This window comes from Oryzias melastigma, linkage group LG20 (genome assembly GCF_002922805.2).
Source record: "Oryzias melastigma strain HK-1 linkage group LG20, ASM292280v2, whole genome shotgun sequence".
NCBI classification, from domain to species: Eukaryota; Metazoa; Chordata; class Actinopteri; order Beloniformes; family Adrianichthyidae; genus Oryzias; species Oryzias melastigma.
In genome coordinates this window covers 4488943-4509153 of record NC_050531.1, presented here as the reverse complement: position 1 = coordinate 4509153, position 20211 = coordinate 4488943, and the positions used below count along the sequence as shown (strand labels likewise).

The following is a 20211-nucleotide window of genomic DNA, read 5'->3' as shown; positions in this document are numbered from 1 at the left end:
AGAACAGACAGGCAGATAGGCCGAATCCAGCTAAAGCAACCGGTTCAAAACCCAGACAAGGCACACGCTGATAAGACAGGAGAGAGAATGGACTCAGATAAACATGCAGTACAAAAGGAGCACGCCTGCTTTCACGTACCTGTGTTGTCGGGACAATCCATTGTCAGCTTTCAACCGTTTCTTAACCTCCATCTGGTGACAAAACAGAATGGAAACAGTTCAAGTCTTGTGTTGAGGTCACTCGCTGTTAAAGAGGAGATAAACTAAACCCGAATCGCAAAGGAGTTGACAATAAAAAACAGAAAACTATAAAAACAACAGAGTGAAATCCAGATGACATGCCGTGAACAGTGGTAACAACAGATGTTTGCTCAGATGAGGCAGCAGCTTTTCACGACATTAGACAGATGCAAACTTTGGTGGAAAATAAGAACAACCGTCATCAACCAGTTTCAAATGTCAGAAAATGCAGCACGAACGACAGCAAACAAAGCTAACACCACAGCTTCCAGGGGGATTCTTGATGTGTCAATGAATCATTCTTGAGTGCAGCATTTAAAATTCACATCAAATTTTTCTGTCACACAGTTTCTATTGAAAGTTTTTTAATGTTTTTGATAATATGCAACAAAAGAACATTAAGATTTTCTGAATGAGAGCATTGCCGCTGGCTTATCTTAATACTCAATTAAAGAAAAACAAATTTATGAGAAAATGGGCTTAATTTAATTAAGATGTTCCTCTGTCTGTTGTTGTTCAGCTTGGATTGCATGAATTGTTTTTGCCACCAATAAACAGCAGGAAAATATATAGTAAAGTCCAGAAACAGCAGGTCCCATCAAACTGCAGAAAGAGAGAAAACCTTCCAAATTTGCGTGGACAAATTTATCTTTAGAGTTCAAGAAAATAAGGATTAACTTGATTTTGAGAGAATCAAAACATTTAAAATCTCTTTTATTTAAGATTGTTCATTAATACAAGGTACAGTGAGTCGCAAAACTTATGAATTGGAAAACAAATGGTACAAACTACTTCTGGGAGAACAGGACAGAAGAGCAGGAGTTAACTTTTGACTTTCTTTTTGTATACTTTTAGACCAATTTTAGTCTTTTTATCCTTATTTATTGTTTTAGTTGTTATCGTTTTTGGGTTTGTTATCCTTTTATCTTGTGTGTGGGATCAGCAGATCCAATAATTTCCTTTGGGATTATTAAAATCCATCCATCCATCCATCCCTCCCTCCCTCCATCCCTCCATCCATCCATCTATAAGTTTTTCCAAGCCAAGTCGGAATTCTTGTACATTTTCACACTCTGAGGCCCTTGGAGTTACTGTTTTTTTTTCCGGACCGCTCACTTTTATGAGAAAAAAAAAGCTTTCTGCTGAGGAAACTTTGCCATCACTGGTCACTTCTGACACACTTTCAGTTTATAAGGGGCGGCCGTGGTGCAGTGGTAGGGCGGTCGACTCCTGATCAGAAGTGAGCTGGTTCGACTCCGCCTTGCCCGCCCATGTGTCGAAGTGTCCTTGGGCAAGACACTGAACCCCGAATTGCCTCTGGTGGGAGGTTGGCGCCAGTGTTCGGCAGCGGAGCCACCACCAGTGTGTGAATGGGTCTGTGACTGTGAAGCGCTTTGGGCCCTCGAAGGAGGGTAGAAAGCGCTATACAAGTACACGCCATTTACCATTTACCATTTACCATTTATAAATGTGCCCCATCTGACTGTAACATCTAGGCCTTCAACCATCATCTACACCTGTTGTTTTATGTCACCCATAACTTTTACTGTTGCCTTTCTAAAAGCGGAGAAAAAAACCTTAAAGTGTGTCCGTCTGTCATGAAAAAGACTCTTGGGGACATGAATGGAAGCTGGAGTGGAACTCATTTCCTATCTCAATTAGGTATCTCGGTCATTGTTGCTGATGTTTATGTCAGGGTGTTTTCGTCCGCGTATGAGAGTTAAATTTATTGATTTGTGATTTTTTTTATTCCTCCCTAAAGTTACAGCCCTGCTTTGCCTCATTAGATGTTTGCTGTACCCAAGCTGAAGTGATTAAAAGCTTGTGATGGGCCTAAATGATATTGATTTCAGCAGACGGATAATTGGAGACACACTGCTGTTTTCGGATTCTCCTGAGCTAGAATCGCCTTCCTGCTTCTACCTCCAACTAAAAAAAAGCAAGCAGCCATGTTGAGCAACCTGAGACTCTTTGGGGGAATTTGAAATTCACTGCAGGGTAAAAAAAAAAAATAGACAGGAGTCTTTCAAGGGGCTGGTTCGCACCTCCCTTTGCTCCCAGCATGGCATATTTTTAATAAGGACGCAGCCTGTCAGCCGCTGTCTTTCCTTTCTCCATCTGCAGCTGGAGGTTTGTAAAACTTAACAAGCAAAGGGAACATTTGCCTCAAACAGCCAGCGTAAACAGCAGGAGAGCTACAGTCAGCACAAGGACACTCGCTGCCACCTGTCAATCAAGGTTCCTGTTACTGCCGATAGTCGTCTCTGATCAGATGTTCGTGTGATGTCGCTAGGCAACAAGTGCTGAGCAACAACTTGAAGTCTTCCAGCTCAACCTGTTTTCACTGAGAATAATGAGGATACTAGTTTGTGGTAGTTGAAGTCATTTAATAACCCTTCACGCTAAAACAAGGTTGACTTTAGGTCAGAACGTGATGATTGGAAAATATATCATCGAGTCTGAAAGTAATACTTCAAAGTTTTTGGATGGCTGGGGCAGATAAGTGAGGAGTTTAGAATCCAAGCTCATTTTGAGACATTTTTATTGTGGAAATGAAACAAAACACAAACAGAAGAGATGAAATGAACAAAAACTATTGAAAAGTTCTCTGGTGAGACACAGAAAGATGGAGCAGACGGGCAATTTTATACATAAAAAGTCATTGCACAAGTTTTTTGTTTGTTTGATTTTTTATGACATGATGGTTTTTAAGAAAGTCTAGTAGAGCAGTTCAGGCTTTTCTGTTGAAAGCCAGTTCAAAGACAGAAGTATGTCATCAACCAACCTAGTAACAACAAGGCGGTTTGTTACACAAATATGTTCTGTTGCTAAACAACCTGACGTCATTACACAAATGAATGTCATCAGGCTCCAAAAACCTTTGTCTGTCTGCACTGAAGATGGATTCTCATAAACTATTTATTTATTTTTAAGATCAAAATTGGTCTGGTTAATTGTTTACTGAAAATATATAAGAATTCTTTCAGAGAATGATCAATAAGCACTCTATCGTTACTTTAAAACTTGATTTCAATGTGTAATGATTCTTTTTCTGCATTAATATGAAATTGTATTTTGATAATGAGTATTACATATCAGTTACATGATGTATGATTGTTACTGTTTACTGAAATCATGAAATAATGTTTGATGAGATTAATCAATAATCAACAAGCACTTCACTTTGCTATTGGGAATTAAAATAAAAGAAAATAACAACTTGGAAACATACATGGAAATGAATGGCTTGACGGCCAGTGTCCTTCTTGCATGTCTTCCAACAAACCTGCCGTTGAAGCTCCTTATTGGCTAGCTACACCTGATCCAGGTAAATAAGATAGAGTTTCAGGAAAACCAACAGGAGGCTGGCCCTCGAGACCTGGAGTTGGACAACCTGAACAGTATATGTTCAGTCAGCCTGCAATATGATACATTTAGTTGTTTGTGTGCTTGAGCTTGATGCATTTAACCTCTTGTATTAAAAGCAGAAGATAGAAAGAAAGTTTTTAAACTATTTAATGGAATAAAAGCTCACCATCAGCAACCAAACTTATTGGAACTTTTTATTATTTCTAAACACAGCATTTAGACAAAATATTGGACATTTCTTGCTGTGAATCTATAAGTGTCACTGAAAAAAGCGTGTCTTTTCCTTTTTCAGATGCCTCAGAGCTGTTCATTGATTTGTTGACCTTTGTCTAATGCAGCCTTTTCAAGGATGCAGAAAATTGCTGGGCAGAAAATGAATTGAACAAATGTTCTTGTCACTTTGGCAAAGTGTGAAGGAAGAAACTGCAGATTCGACATCACAGCCGTGTGCGGCCGCCAGATGTGCTCATAAATGTCACTGCGGAGATGTTGATGCTGGGGATTTGGCTGGATTTGGCTGATAAAGGTTGTCAAGTCTGAAGATTGAATGCAACAATCACCCTTCTGAAAAACTTTTGGGCAATACTAGACATAATCATCCAAATAAACTTTATATTATTTTTAATTTGTTGAAACAATGTCAACATTTACACACATTTTCCCAATCACAGTTAGCAGATGTTCTCTTTTTTTCCCTTTTAAAGCAGAGACAAATCTTTTTAACAGCATTTAATTCAGAAATGCATGCAGGCAAATAAATAGACATTAAAAAAAGGTAAAAATGCAATATTGCAAATTTATGAATGATAAGAAATGTTGGTTGTTTTGTGATGGTTACCGTATACATTACTCCCCCCTTTTTCGCTGGGATTTGGGACCAGAGACATCTGCAATATGTAGAAATTCAGAACAACAGCATACTTTATGACGAACGTGAGGATTGTCACTCTGTCTCTGCACCTCAAAACCAGGACCACATGCATAGAAGTGTGAGAAGAGGCATCTATAAGAAACACCCTCCCCAGATGCTAACAATCCTCTGTGAATATCTTCTTCAACATATCAAGATTTTTTTTGGCTGTTTCTGAGTCAGCTGATGCTATTTCTCCATGCAGGGGCGTGGAGAGAGGGGGTAGTCAACGGGCCGGTGTGCCTTACTTCTCCACTCAGAGATACACTTCACTACCGCATACAAGTTTTTGTGATGAACTGGAAGAGTCACGTGACGAAAAAAAATCTGCAAATATGTAAAACTGAGGATAATGAAACATGAGTACACGGGGGAAAACTGACTCTTCCAATTGTGAGGTGTCTCTAAATGACGTCAGTTCACAATAGTGACCGGACTCCCTTAAGATCCGCCCATCTTCTCCGGGTCACACAGACACCGGATGTCTGTTGTGTTTATATTGTGTAGCGATGGCCGATAAACGCTTATTGGAGTTAGAGTTCAAACTGTGTTCCGGTGCATACTACGGTGGCCGACACAGCTCACATATGCGAAAGACAAAAGGAAACAATGAAAGCCACAACACAAAGACAATAGCCAAAACATGATGACAATAGCAACAACACAATGACAAAACCCACAACATGACAGCAAAAGCCACAACACAATTACAAAAGAACAGAAAAAAAGGCTTTGGTTTTTGTAATTGTGTTGTGGTTTTTGTTGTTCGACTTTGGCTCTTGTCATCATTTTTAAGCTTTTGTTCAGTTTCAATGTGTTGTGTCTTTTGCATTTTCACGTAAAATGGGGCAGAAATAATAACTTTTCTTTTTTCTATTCCACTTTCATTGTCATAAAAGAAGTTTGGGTGTTTTTTTTGTAATGGTTTTGGGAAAGTAATACAAATAATTAAAAAAAACAGACAAATATGGGTTTAACTTTGGAGCCTTGCAAAATCTTGCAAAATTTTCATTGAATATCCTGATAAGTAAAAATACAAAATAAAAAGTGCAACTAGAGTGAAAATAATGAAAAATGAACCACTTCTAGCAGATCTAAGGAGTGTTGATAGAATGAGGAACAGGATGAATAATTTTACACAGGTGTACCAGTCTCAGAAGGTGCACACTTGTTTAAAAGAGGCCAAAAAATAAACAAAACCTCAAGCCTACAAAATAATACAGATGTATAAACATGACCTACGGAAATGCAACAACATAAACCAGGATAAAGAGATAACAGGACAAACTCAGCAGACCGCGGCATTGCTGTTTCTGTTTGCAGACATAAAGGCACAGCTAGCTCAGCCGGTGCTTTTCATATCCACTCATTGAATCAGAAAATAAAATCTTTGGTTTTATGATGGGCTCTGATGGATGTGAGTTCAAGGGTATCACGAGTGTTTCTTCAGAATCTCCATATGGAAGACTGAACGTGTCTCCTGCAGCGGCATGATAAAGCCAACTGCTTTTAATCTGTGGAGTCACGCAACCACACTTCCTCAGGGAGATGATGCTGCGCGGCAGACATGTGAGGTGGTTCCAGGGAAGGCAGTCCATCATTAAATGGAGATGTTGCACAGAAACTTAATACACATAGAATGAAGTGATCAATGAGCAGACTGTGCTGTGGACAGGAAATTGTCACACACCTCTCTAACCGGAGGCGCTGGAAGAGTGTTTTCTGCTGTGTCAGAAACACGATAAAACATTCGAGGACAAAGTGATTTGGAGCTTTTTATTACAGGAATCATTGCATTAGAAAAAGGATATTTAATTTGTCAATTCAAAAGTACAGTGGGATGTGTTTGGTTGTATGTTTCTGTAGGGAGCCAGTTCATCCAACAGTGGCTTGATAGGCTCCATTAAGAAATAGATTGATAAAGTAAAAGTTGAGGTTAAAAAAAAGCCAAAGTATAAGTTAACCTATCTTTATAATTTGGGCAAGAAAACATGGTTTTGTAATTGGATTATCCATTTTAGGAGAATCTTTTTTGCGCTTGGTAATTTTATAAATATTTATTTATTCCTGAAAGATAGAATCCTTCCAATCATCTTCTTGTGCTCATCCGGGCCCAGGTTTTAAGGGGTAACAGTCTAAGCAAAGATGCCCAGACTTCCTTCTCCCGGGTCACTTCCTCCAGCTCCTCTGGGGGGACCCCAAGGCGTTCCAAGGCCATTCTCTCCAGCGTGTCCTGGGTCTTCCCTGGGGTGTCCGCCCAGTGGGACATGCCCGAAACACCTCCCCAGGGAGGCGTCCAGGAAGCATTTGAACCAGATCCCTGGGTCACCTCAACTGGCTCCTCTCGAGGAGGAAGAGTTCTGTCCAAGTGACTGAGTTTCTCCCCCTATCTCTAATGGAGCGCCCAGCCACCCTCCAGAGGAATCTCGTGTCAGTCGCTTTCGGAGATCATGACCATAGGTGAGTACTGGAACTAAGATTGACTGTTGAATTGAGAGCTTTGCTTTCTGGCTCAGCTCTCTTTTCACTACAACAAAATGGTACAGTGACCGCATAATGGCGGACGCCACTACAATCCACGGACTGATCTCACGCTCCAATCCAAGACCCCAAGATATTTAAAGTCCTCCACCTGAGGCAGGAGCACTCCACCCACCCAGAGAGGGCAAACTACCTTTCTCCAGTCAAGAACCATGCCCCTAGACTTAGTGGTGCCGTCCCACATTCCTGCTGCTTCACACTTAAACAGCCCCAATGCATCCTGGAGGTCCTGGCTCGATGAAGCCAACAGAACAACATCATCTGCAAAGAGCAGAGATGAAATCCTGTGGTCCCCAAACCAGAACCCCTGGCTACGCCTAGAAATTCTGTCCACAAGAACTGTGAACAGAAACGGTGATAAAGGACAGCCTTGCTGGGAACAGGTCTGACTTACTGATGGCAAACCAAGCTCCTGCTCTGGTCATTCACAGACCAGACTCTGTGCTACCAGAGCACCCTCCACGACACCATGGGGGATGTGGTCAAACGCTTTCTCACTCCCAACTCGTCACATACTGTCACTTGGTTAAGGACCCCTCCATGTCACTTTTTGATGTTTTGGGTGTCCCCAACTTGTCGTTTTTTGACGTGTTGGCTGTTCCCAACCTCGGGGCTATGAACTGAACCGGTACTCAAACTCCGTACTGTTACTCAAACCTAGTACCCTAACCCTGGGCTCACACGGCTAGTGGTACAGCTCATGTGCGATGCGGGAACAGCCTAGCTACAGCCAATGGCTCATATTAGGTAGTGGATGGCTGCAGCCACAGACTCTAATGCCGAACTCCAAACTCACATACGTTCACGCTAATCCCCCCTTTGTTTTGTGCGGTTCAGCTGTGTCATCCGTTGAAATTTGAACCAAACGAAATGGATTTGCACGACGCAGAGGCCTGACTGCAGACGCAGGACGTAAACGCCTGCAGTGGGATTTCTTCTCACACTTTTTAAGTTATGTAAAGACTGCGGCGCTTCCATCGGTAACTTGACGTCGGACCAGATGCAGTACCAGACCTAAACTGGTACTAGATGTGGAATCGGGCACGAACCGGATGCAGTACCAAACCTGATCCAGTACTAAGTTAAGGTTAGGGTATTGGTACTGGACGGGTCTCGAGGAGGATCCTGTACCACATCCGATACCAGATTCGGTGTCGCGTTCCGAGGGTTGAGGACCCTTGAATCTACGAAAAGCCATCACGTTAAAAAACAACGAGTTGGGTGATACCTAAAACTTCAAAAAGTGACGTATAAAGGGCCTTAACTAAACGTCAGTATGCGACTACTTGGGAATGAGAACGTGTTGGCAGAGCTGGTTCCACGACCAGGACAAAAACTGCACAGTTGTTCTTGAATCTCCGGTTTGACCCTCAGACGAACTCTCCTCTCCAGTATCCTGGCATAGACTTTCCCAGGGAGGCTGAGGAGTGTGATTCCCCGCTTGTTGGAACACAGAATACATTTTTTACATATTAATATCTGTGGCAAAATCTCCCATGCTTCAACACATAAATAATTTATACAGATGTGTTTCTAACCATGTCAGTTGTTGAAATAAAGGTTGTTAAGATTAGCTTTTTGTTTTTTTAGGAGTAAACTGAGATATACCTCGGGGGTAAATTGAACTTGAGTGTAATCACTGGACAACAAAAGTTTTTGGTCCATTTTGAACCTATTTTTAAACAAATCCTTGAAAACTGAGGAGATTTCATAGATAAAACAGCCTAGGAAAAGCATTTTTTCTTAAAATAATGCTCACACAAGAACAATGGATGCTATAAAATGTCTGAGAAAAGTCTTATTTGATGAGTTGAAGTGCTGCAGGTCTGACATTGAGAGAAGCCAACCAGGCTGCATTGATGCACTGATGCAAAGTGGTGACTGTTATTGTTTAAGTGGAGACCAGGCACAAAGGCTTCCATTGAATTTTGATGATTGAGATAATTAACGATGATGAAGTGAGCAGAAAATTTATTAGAAAGAGCACAAACCACAAGAGTGCTTTTTTTTAACCCCCAAAGGAAAAAAACAAACATGATGGTTTCTGTTCAATGAGTGGAATATGAGGAAATGTGGTATTGTGTCATCTCTATCAAGACATTTCTGCACAAAATGTTGTGTTTAGTTACTTTTTTAAAGAAAATAGTTTCACAGTAGTTAGTTTTGATGTTCTATTATCATTATCATCGTTTGAAACTAGTCAATGTTTCAATCAGAAAATGACTTTATATCAAATACTTTTTGCTTTCTTGAAAGGGCAAAAGGTCCAACTTCGTTTTTTGACGTCCTAGCTGTTCCCATTAAATCATGGTTCCCCCAACCCTCGGGACGCGGAAACGGTACCACATTAGGGTATCGGGCTAGGGTTAGGAAGGATATGAGAAAAGGTGCCACTCGACCAAGGAAGAGTGGCAGCGCACACTCAACATCCATCTCTGATCCCAATGGGAGCAAACCTTTCCCCAGCCATCCCTGATTCCAAATATTACTCACCTGAGTGTACAAAAAATTGGGCTCTTACGTCCCTGGACAACATGTATTGCCAATATAGGCTTTTCTGAGTGCCTTATATACATCTCTGTGGAGGCAAATTAGTTTCAGACATAAGCACACTTGTTTTCATTTTCATTTTGAATTTTCTTCTTGTTCTTTTCTCTGTTCAGCTTCACTCATGGTTGCACAGGTAAGTATTCTGTTTCAGGCTTTAAACTTCTGGTTGCAATGTTTCAGACTGGTTTGTCCTTCATCAGGTCCAGCTACCAAGGGTCCCAAGGGTTGGGGACCCCTGATTAGCAACCCTTGGACCGGTTCGATTTTTGGGTGTCGAGTTGGGAATGCTAATGCGATAGATTAATAATAAGCAGTTAGTATTTTAAAGGGGCCATACCGGGATTTTCTTAAGCCTTTCAGAGTAAATTATATCCATATATATGATCATATATTACCTTCGGAACACTAAAAGACCAAGTATTTATGAAATATTAGTCATTTTTGTGGACCATTTTAATAGCCGGAACTAAAACCATTTTTGAGGCTCCACCTTTTGCTTCTTTCACGATGTCATCCTTGAGCCTTCCTCCCTATGCCTCCTCAGTGTGACCAAACTTTGCAAACAAAACCACATGACCAAAGATCTCTTCAGTCATTGGCCAGCAGCTATAGGAACGGGTCAAAACAGAAGAGAAAACTGGATGGGCTGCGTTTTGCAAATGTTTGTCAGGATCTTTCACTTTTTATTTTTAGGATAGATTTGAGCCTGTATGAAGACCAGGTTCAAGACTTTTTACTGCAGCTATGGTACAGCGAAGGAATCCTACATGACGGTTACCGATGCTATAGCTACAGGTACACACGCTAATAAGTGTTTTTGACATGTAGATTGTTGAAAGAATCAATGTGGATCACGTTAAAAGATCATGAATTTATCTGACCACATTTTAATAAGTTTGCGTGTCTCATCGTTGTGGTTTTATGGCATTGCTTTTAAGAGAATTCTGTTGGAGCTACAATAGCTTTTAAGATGATGTCACAGCAGCAGCTCGCGTGCGTAGCATATAATGAGACAGAAAAGCGAGTTATACGTTTTTCATTGGTGTTAAAATAAACGTTCTAACAAGTAAATAGTTGGACCAATTTTTTCCTTTTGGATAACATGACAATTAATTCAACATCTACATTTGTCCGCGGCTCACAGATCACCTCATTTTTAATGCATTTACATAACATGACTGTCGGGTACGGCGGCCATTTTGCCTCAGTTGTTCTTCTCAGTTCGTTTCATATTCAGACTGAGGAATCTCAGAGTGAACAGAAGTTCAGTCCGACTGGACAAGAACCGAGACTACATTGTAAGATGGGTCCGAGAGCGATTCCTGGTACAGGAAGAAAGTTATATCCTGCCAGGAGACACATTCTGGCGGCACCGCGGAGAAGGTGGGTGTGTTTTCGTTGTAGTCTGGGGGCGGAGCTTGCAGCACAGACTCTCCCTGTAGGGGCGGTATGCATCGTGCTTACGTTAGCAAGTTTCCACCCGCTCGTTTTCATGGGTATGGGAGGGGATGCTGCATGAACGGATCAAAATATGTTTGGGGTTCATTTTAGTGAGGAATGGACAGTAAAATGCACTTAAAACCTCAAAAATTTTTACAAAACCAGTAAATTTGCTGAAATCCAGGCTAACTAAACACTCCCACTGACCAAAAGTCCCCCCAACATGCACAGCTGATGTATAATAATAACTTCTTATGGTCAGGAGCTTATTATAAACATGTCAGAATAGTCAAGTTGCAACTTTAGGAGAATCTTGTGGAAAGGGACTAAACTCCCATGTTTGCTCTCAAACAGGAAACAGAATCACTAATTAACCTAAGATGCTTGTTTAAGGACTGTGGGCGGACGCCGAGGCTCCCAGAGAAAACCCAAACATGGAGTACACTCTAACTGTAAACACAGACGCTGCAGCTACAACATTCCTGTCATGCCGCACTGATGCTGAAACCCGTGATGGAAATTCTACACACTCTCATTAAGTGAGCGAGCCAACTCTGCTCTTTTTTTTTTTTTTTTTTTAATTATCTTTAGGTGCTTTGGTAATCAGTCAGCTACTGCTGAGTTACAACCGTAGAGGTATTCTAAATAGATCATCTGTCACCCATTGCATTCTGCAAAGTGAAAATGAGGCTTGAAGTAGGACGGGCACATTGACCGGTTCACTCCGCCCAACCCAACAACACCGATTGGACTGGACAATATAAATCCGGAATCCGCCCCTTAATGTGCTCTAATGAAATCAGAAGAGTCGATTTGAGAAACAACAAAGGGTTTAAAACCAGACTGTCTATTGATTTATTTATGTAAATTCAGGCTTCAACATCAGCAGGAAGATGCTCCTTTCTGACACCAGCCTCCAGTGGTCTTATGGGGAACTGCAACATTTGGTACTTTCTGGTTTGTTTTCAATAATCCTTGGATCTATTTTCAAAGTGTTCCAAGATAACTGTGATTATACAGTTCTTAGAAATGTCCCCCCACAAAAAAGACAAAAAACTGTTAATTTCTTGGACAAAGTTTCTGCAGAGTGGCTGTCATTTGTTATAAATTCACCTCTGAGATGTGGGCAGGACTATTGCTGTGTAGTAAGTCACTGGTGATTTCCCATCATACCAGCCCTCTCCCACCAACTTACAGCCCCTCACAACCTTAAACTAACATAACTGGTCCAACAAAAAATGTAAGCGGAGCTTTTCAGCTGTTTTGAATTGCCAGCTCAGATAGAGAAAACAAAGACATTCATGGATCAATTTGTGTTCCCATGATTCAAAACAAATTAAATAAATACTCAACTGTAATCTTAATTTTTGTGTTTCCTTCATCATCAGAAAAAACACTACAAGAGGATTTTAAAAACAACAAAGACACTATTTTCATAGGAGTGGCTCATTATTTTAGGATGTGGAGACAGTTGGCTGTATATGAGAATTGGACTGAGAAACCCCGCCCCCCTCAAGTTCCAAACAGGAAGTACCCGCTGGCTACAAGAAGCCAAAATTCCATAGACTTCAATAGAAACAGCTGTTGAATTCCTTTACTACTCACTATATTCACCATTTTGTATTGCTGTCCAAATTCCAAAATCAAGTGTTCTAGAAATTTCCCAGAAGTCTTTGCTAAAAACTACCGTGCTCACTACATTAGTGAATGCATTGTGGTCAAACAGTTTTTGTGAAAAAAAGTGTATTTTTTTAATAGACTGTCCACATTTTCATCATTATAACTGAAGTCACAAACTCTGTTAAATGTTTGTATTGATATATTTTTCACTTTGTGAAATCTGTGACGTCATATCCAGTGTTTTAAGAAAAAAAAAAAAGAAAAGTAGTGAGCATGGCGTCTGAATTGCTTTTAAAATTCACTATATAGTCCTGCACTATATCGTTTTTAGTAGTTAGGGATTAGGGAGGGAATTTAGAGATAGCCGTTCTATTGGTCAGAATAACCATACTTTTTCTACCACATTTTTTTAATATGTTCCCGACAATCCTATTTTTTAAAAGTCGATTAAGTTATAAATTGACCAATCAGATGCCTCAATGAAAGTAGCCTAACCAAACGTTCAAAACTGACAGATTTCATGTTTAAAGTGGCAGGTGTGTGGTCTTCAAACAAGCTGACTCCTGATTGGTGAGAGCGGTTGCTAAGGAAACCGTGACTCTGACCAATTACTGCTTATTGACGTTGTCTTGGCGGCATTTATATTGCAAAGAAAAAAAAGGCGATTGAATTTACTTCATTTGGTTGGAGCCACAAGTAGCCTAAATAAACCATTTTCTATGGATGACATCACACTCACTTAGTCCAGATGTCATCTACAGTCAATAGTTACCAAGGGTGTCATCCTCTCTCCTGCTTTCAATTTATGTTTTCAGTGTTTAGATTTTTCTTCTCAAACATTGAAAAACATTATTAGTTTGACCTGAGAAACCGTTTAAAGTTTATATAAAAGCTGTGAACTGTTTCCTTAAATGAAAAAAAGTAAGAGGAAAAACAAAGTTTTGCTATTTTTGCCTTAATATATATCATTTTTTAAAATTATTTAAGCAAGGATAATCTTAGCAAGGATTAACAAGGGCAATCTCAGAGCTAAATAGCCTTTATAACCTCTGCTGCTTTTGTTGATCTGCCCTTGATGCCAAAAGCATGTGGACTGAACATAATGTGAAACCTAGAAATGTGTCTTATATAACCTTAAAAACCTTGGAGCTGTTTTTTTCGATTTAGAAAAAAATATATTAAAATGATAATTAAAGATAACGGCTGTTTTCTTTTATTAATAAATGGACTTGGATACCTTTTTTGTCTTTTAAAAAACTTAAACTAATATATTGCTATTGGAGAAAGCTCCATGGAAATGTGTCATTCCATAAAAATCAGACAGGTTGAGCTGGTGAAGTCACAGCGCCCTCTACAGGTGGAGCTGTAGAGTCTTTCCTCCTGCGCAGGAAAAAACAATCAAACCGGCTGTGTTGAACAGTCGGGAGGACAGAACGGAGACACGCCGGGAGATTACGCGCGCACACACACTCATCACGCGCTCACACGCCGGTGGATGTGTGTCTCCAGCAGCTGCGGTGGCACAAATATGCGCGCTGACAGCAGCCGTCTCCATGTGGACCGTTCCTCCGTCGGGAGGATGTTTCACAGTTTCCCGCGGACTGTCGGCAGGATTCCCGCCTCTCCGAAGACTTGAGGAGTCGGAGGAACTTTGACTTCAACGCGCGAGCCGGAGGACGGGGAGCGGAGCGGCGATGCGCGCAGATGGACGCTCTGGTGCGGCTTTGCGCGCAGAAGCGGCGCGTCGGTAGCGGTCGGCGGGGATGCTCTCCGCGAAGAATGCCGCCGCCGGGACCGGCTGCACACGGAGGATCTGGCCGGCTTTGAATGGACCTGACACGGACTGGGGCTGATCATGTTGAAGCCTCCAGATCAATAAGTTATTAGGGGGAAAACGTCACTTTTTTGGAGCTAGTTTTACGCAAACATTTTGGATTTTATGTGAGAAATTACCTAAAATAATCTTTTTTTTTTGCATTTTGGTGACTTTTTTTTGCTCAACTTTAAACTTGTTTTTTAAAGAATGGATTTGCTTTTGCACTAAAGTTCTTTTTCCAGACTTTCTTGCACTTTATGGAATATATTTCATGTGGATTATATCACAACCTCATGGGACAAAGCAGCAAAATCGATTTTTTATTTTTATTCTAGAGTGAAATGAGCACAAAAGTCACTCATCATGGGTGGTAGCTGCACTGCTTGTTGGTTTTTCTTCCCGACACTGTTGGCGGTGGGAGCAGCTTTTTCTGGAGTCTTCAACTTCACAGAGAAAGACTTTTTCTCAGAAGACTTGCAGCAGGTCAAAGCTGGAGCCACAGAGCCGTGGAAGCTCCACTCCCACCCCAGCCTTTATTTTAACCAAGCGGACGTGTTGCACCTGAGACAGCGGTCCTCCACCACCCACAGCCACATATTTAAAGTCATCCGTGCAGCCGTGCTCACCATGCTGTCCAACTTCCCCCTCTACATGCCTCCCGTGAAGCATGAGGAGTTTACCAGCAAGTGGAATGAGATTTATGGGAACAACCTGCCTCCTCTGGCTCTCTACTGCCTGCTGTGTCCCGAGGATTCTGCCGCCCTGCAGTTCCTCATCAAGTTCATGGACAGGATGGCGGGGTATCCGGACTGGAAGGTGACCAGTGCGCCAAACGATGAGGTTCCCATGGCGCACTCTCTGACCGGGTTCGCCACAGCTTATGACTTTGTTTACTCTAACTTGGATGAGCGGAGGCGGGGTTTGTATCTACAAAAAATTCGCTCAGAGACAGAAGCGCTGTACGAGGTTTCTAAATATCGAGGTTGGGGGAAGCAGTACCTCCAGAACCATCAAACCACAAACATTTTAGCCATTCTGACTGGTGCGATTGTGGTGGGATCGCACGACTTTCCAGAGTCAATGATGTGGAAGCAAGTGGCTGTGAACTACATGGAGAAGACCATGTTCCTGTTGAATCACGTCGTTGACGGCTCTCTGGATGAGGGGGTGGCGTACGGGAGCTACACGGCAAAGTCCATCACGCAGTACGTCTTCTTGGCGCAGCGCCATTTCAAGATCGACAACACGCAGAACAACTGGCTGCGGAGCCACTTCTGGTTTTACTACGCCACGCTGCTGCCGGGCTTTCAGAGAACGGTGGGCATCGCAGACTCCAACTACAACTGGTTCTACGGCCCGGAGAGCCAGCTGGTGTTCCTCGACACGTTCGTGATGAAGAACGGGACGGGGAACTGGCTGGCGCAGCAGATCCGAAAGCACCGACCCAAAGACGGTCCCATGGGGCAGTCCTCGGCTCAGCGCTGGGCCACGCTCCACACCGAGTTCCTCTGGTACAGCGCCCACTTGGCACCGCAGCCCCCTCAAGACTTCGGCAAAGCCAGGATGCACGTTTTCTCAAACTGGGGGGTGGTTACCTACGGAGCCGGGCTTCCCAACGGTCAGGGTAACACGTTTGTCTCCTTTAAGTCTGGCCGTTTGGGCGGCCGCGCCGTCTACGACATCGTTCACGACAAGCCGTACTCCTGGGTGGACGGCTGGAACAGCTTTAACCCTGGACACGAGCACCCCGACCAGAACTCCTTCACGTTTGCTCCGAACGGGCAGGTGTTTGTGTCTGAAGCACTTTATGGCCCAAAGTACAGCTATCTGAACAATGTGCTGGTGTTTGGCCCCTCCCCTACCAGCCAATGCAACAGTCCTTGGGAGGGTCAGCTGGGGGAGTGCGCTAAGTGGCTGCGCTGGACGGACGAAGGGGTGGGTGACGCCAGAGGGGAGGTGATTGCGGCCTCCTCACACGGCGACTCCATGTTTGTGAGCGGCGAGGCGGCGTGGGCCTATTCCCCCGCCATGAGGCTAAAGAGCGTTTTCAGAGCGCTGCTTCTCCTCAACTCCCAGACGCTGCTGGTGCTCGATCATGTGGAGAAGTGGGGCGACTCGCCCGTGAAGTCTTTCAGCACTTTTTTCCACAACCTAGACATCGACTTCAAATACGTCCCTTTTAGATTCATGGAGCGCTTCAACGGGGCGATGATGGACGTGTGGGACGCCCATTATAAAATGTTCTGGTTTGACAGCCAGGGTCAGAGCCCTGAAACCAGAATACAGGAGGCAGAGCAGGCGGCGGAGTTTAAGAAGAGGTGGACTCAGTATGTTAATGTCACTTTTCCAATGACAGGTACAGTCAGCAGGGTGGCTTACATCTTACACGGGCCGTACGTCAAAGTGTCTAACTGTAGATTTATAGATAGCAGCAAAAACGGGGTGAGGCTTTCCTTAACCATAAATAACACTGAGAAGATTGTCTCAATAGCGACAAACTATCAAGCTATTGGAGCCCGGCTGGCTTATTTAGGATTTGGAGGTCACTGCAAAGTGGAGGATAGATATCAAATCACCAGATACGGCATCGGGACTCAACTCATCCCTAAACAAATCGCCACCGACAGCCAGCTGTTTGACATTGGGTTCACCGTTAACGTGATAGCGGGGGTGGTTCTCTGTGTGGCCATCGGGTTCCTGACCCTGCAGAGAAAGTTTTACGTTTGCTTCAGCAGGCTGATGCGCTATGCGCTGCTCTCCGTGCTCCTCCTGTGGATCGCCGAGCTGCTGTTCCTCTCCAGCAGCTGCGATCAGCTCCTCTGCGGGGTGAAATGGAAAGGTGCGGGCGCCAGGAGCGAGGTAAACAAACAGATCCGTCTGTACGAGCAGCAGCGGCTCCCCCTCCCCACCGTCCTAATAACTACCCTCCCCGGATCGGGGGCGGAGTTGCTTAAGCACCTTTTCTATAACACCTCCGACTTTGTTTACATCAGGGTTCCCACGGAACACGTGGACGTTCCCGAGACCGAGTTTGAGTTCGACTCTCTGGTCGACGCGTGCGAGTGGTCGAGGGCGGATGCTGTAAACGGGCAGTTTAAGATGATCCAGGGCTGGCTGCAGTCGCTGGTGCACGACACCAAGCTGCACTTACAGAACATCCAGCTCGCCGAGGGCAGCCGGGTCAAACAGACGGCGAGGGTTGGCCCCTCCAGGGACAGGAAAAAAAGGTCCAGGCGCAGAGAGCCGGCGTCGGAGCTGAAGGGCACGCTGCGGGCCAGCCTGGACAGAGACGCTGAGTACATCAGGGAAATGAGGCGCCACGTTGCGGAGTACCCCAACGCCAGGGTGGTGCTCAACATGCGCAGCGGCAGCTGGACGCTGAAGCTGCCCTTCCTTCAGGAAGCTGTGGGACCCTCGTTGAGGACGATCTACGTGGTGAGGGACCCCCGAGCGTGGATTTATCTGATGGTTTATAACAGCAAACCCAGCCTTTACTCTCTGAAAAACATCCCGCAGCACCTTTCCTTGATTTTCAGCAAAAACTCTGTCGGGGACGGCTGTCCGGTTGTTGCCCCGGAGTTTAAAGTTCTGCAGAGGCTGCTGTCTCGTTCGGAGACGAACCCCGTCCTGACTCTGGCTCACCTGTGGCTGGCTCACACCGCCGCAGCTCTGAGGCTCAGCAAGAGCCTCCCCGAGGAGGCCCACCTCCTCATGAGGTTTGAGGACTTGGTCGGCTTCCCTCAGGAGACGGCGGAGGCGATACACACTTTCCTGGGGGTGCCCGTGTCCCCCGCAGCCCTCAATCAACTCATGTTCACCACCTCCACCAACCTGTACAACCTGATGTACGAAGGGGAGGTCTCACCAGCCAGTATCAACATGTGGAGGCAGAAGATGCCAAGAAAGGATGTCAGACTGATCGAGGACGTGTGTGGAGCTGTGATGAAGAGGCTGGGCTACAGCCGCTTCTCCAGCTGACCGCTGCTGATCAGCTGATGTCACCTTTACTGTAATCCAGCTGCCAGTCTTTTGTTTTTGCACTGATGGTAACGTTTGAGAATCTTCACCGTCCTGTCCATGCGTTTTCTCTCTCTGTTGTGTAAAGGCTCATAGATGACGGCACCAAACTTAGATGAGAGAATAATATTTTATATTAAAATGAGTTGAAGGGAGTTGATTTTTTTATTTTCCCTTACTCTTTTTTTGAGTAAGCATTTAGTCAAAACTTGTGAGTTTAAGGCTACAGTCACATATCATAAAAGGCTAAACCGGGGCGACTTAAATGCAAATTTTTGGGCAAATTTTACAGGTGGCTGCAGATGTTTTGAAGTTTTTTTTATTTTACAGCTTTTAAGTGATCAACAATAATAACCAAAATGAAATCTTGCTTATAAAAACCCATTTAAAAGACACAACGTATCATTAAGTTGACAAATAAACTGAAATAAACTCTTAAATAAAGAGATGACCTGATAAATACATTCTTAAATATCAGTTCTGACATATTTTTAAGTCCCTCAGTTTTTAAGTTTGTAATATGTGTTTTTATTAGTTTTTTTTATTTCTGTTCTTAGCTTTTTTATATTTATATTTATCTTACCTTTATGTATAAATGTATGTTTTACTTATAGTCTTGTTATTTGGAGCTTGAGTCCATCACAAAATTATTAATTAAAACATAAAAATCCAAACTTTCTTTTAAAACAAAGTGAAAATGTTACGGCAATTTTTCTCTAATAGTTGACATTGTTCAGTGGTCACCGGGTCACAGTTTGGGGTCACACCGTGGCGGTCCAGTGACATTGGGCGACCACAGGTCGGTGACAGCTGGAGTTGAAGCTCTCACTATGTCTGAATTCCTTCCCTACTCTCTATATTGCACTTTCATCACGTCTTAGTGCTGTTCAAATTCCAAAATCGACTCCTCCAGAAATTTCCCAGAAGTCTTTGTGAAAAACTAGTGTGCATCAATGCTCAATACATTAGCAAACATAGACCACAATACAATGCGGTCAAACAATTTTTGCGGGAAAAAAAACTTTATTTTTTAATAAACCATCCACATTTTCATCATCAGAACACAGTGGAGTCTCAAATATACGTCATAAAATGTTCATATTGATTAGATTTTCACTTAATGAAATTGGTGACGTCATACTTGCCATTTAAAAAAAGAAGGAAAAGTAGTGAGCATGGTGTCTGAATTGCTTTTAAAATCCAGGGCACTAGAAAGTCCTGCACTATATAGTTATTTAGTAGTTAGGATGGGAATTGGACATAGAGACAGACTGGATGATGTGTAAATGTCTTTGGACGGTGGCCTTCTATATCTAGTGCCACCAGCCGCCAACCACCTGATAGATCATGGTATGTAAAAATAAAAAGCGGGACATTCTGCATGCCTGACTGCAGCTGTTTACAGTCATGACCATGCCAATAATTAAAAAAAAAAAATCGAGTGAAGACTCTGCCGTCGTATTTGTGACCGTAGCCTTAATAAAGACTTTGGCCGAATCCAAATTAATTCCCCTACTCCTCCAAATGTAGGGGCATTGGAAGTGAAGGACAGAAGTTTATATTAAATTTAAATGATACATTTTTGTTTTAGCATTGCCTTTTTAAAACAATGTTATGTATTTCCAACACATTTTCCCATCCTGACATTTGGTTAAGGACCCTTCCGCGTCACCTTTTGGCGCTTATGGTGTCCCCAACTCATCGTTTT

The 20211-nt window shown here is 43.0% G+C and overlaps 1 protein-coding gene across 1 annotated transcript; it reads left to right on the top strand.

Annotated features, from left to right (window-relative positions):
* The first annotated feature begins 13794 nt into the window (after positions 1–13794).
* Positions 13795–19615, top strand: LOC112151458 (dermatan-sulfate epimerase-like protein). Its single transcript, XM_024280414.2, has one exon. It carries the CDS (start codon positions 14850–14852, stop codon positions 18462–18464), a length of 3615 nt encoding a protein of 1204 aa, XP_024136182.1. The 5' UTR covers positions 13795–14849; the 3' UTR covers positions 18465–19615.
* Positions 19616–20211: the final 596 nt, after the last annotated feature.

What these genes read in the sequence shown, in the direction of transcription:
- LOC112151458 (XM_024280414.2), top strand. Translation starts at nt 14,850, where the DNA reads ATGGGTGGTAGCTGCACTGCTTGTTGGTTTTTCTTCCCGACACTGTTG.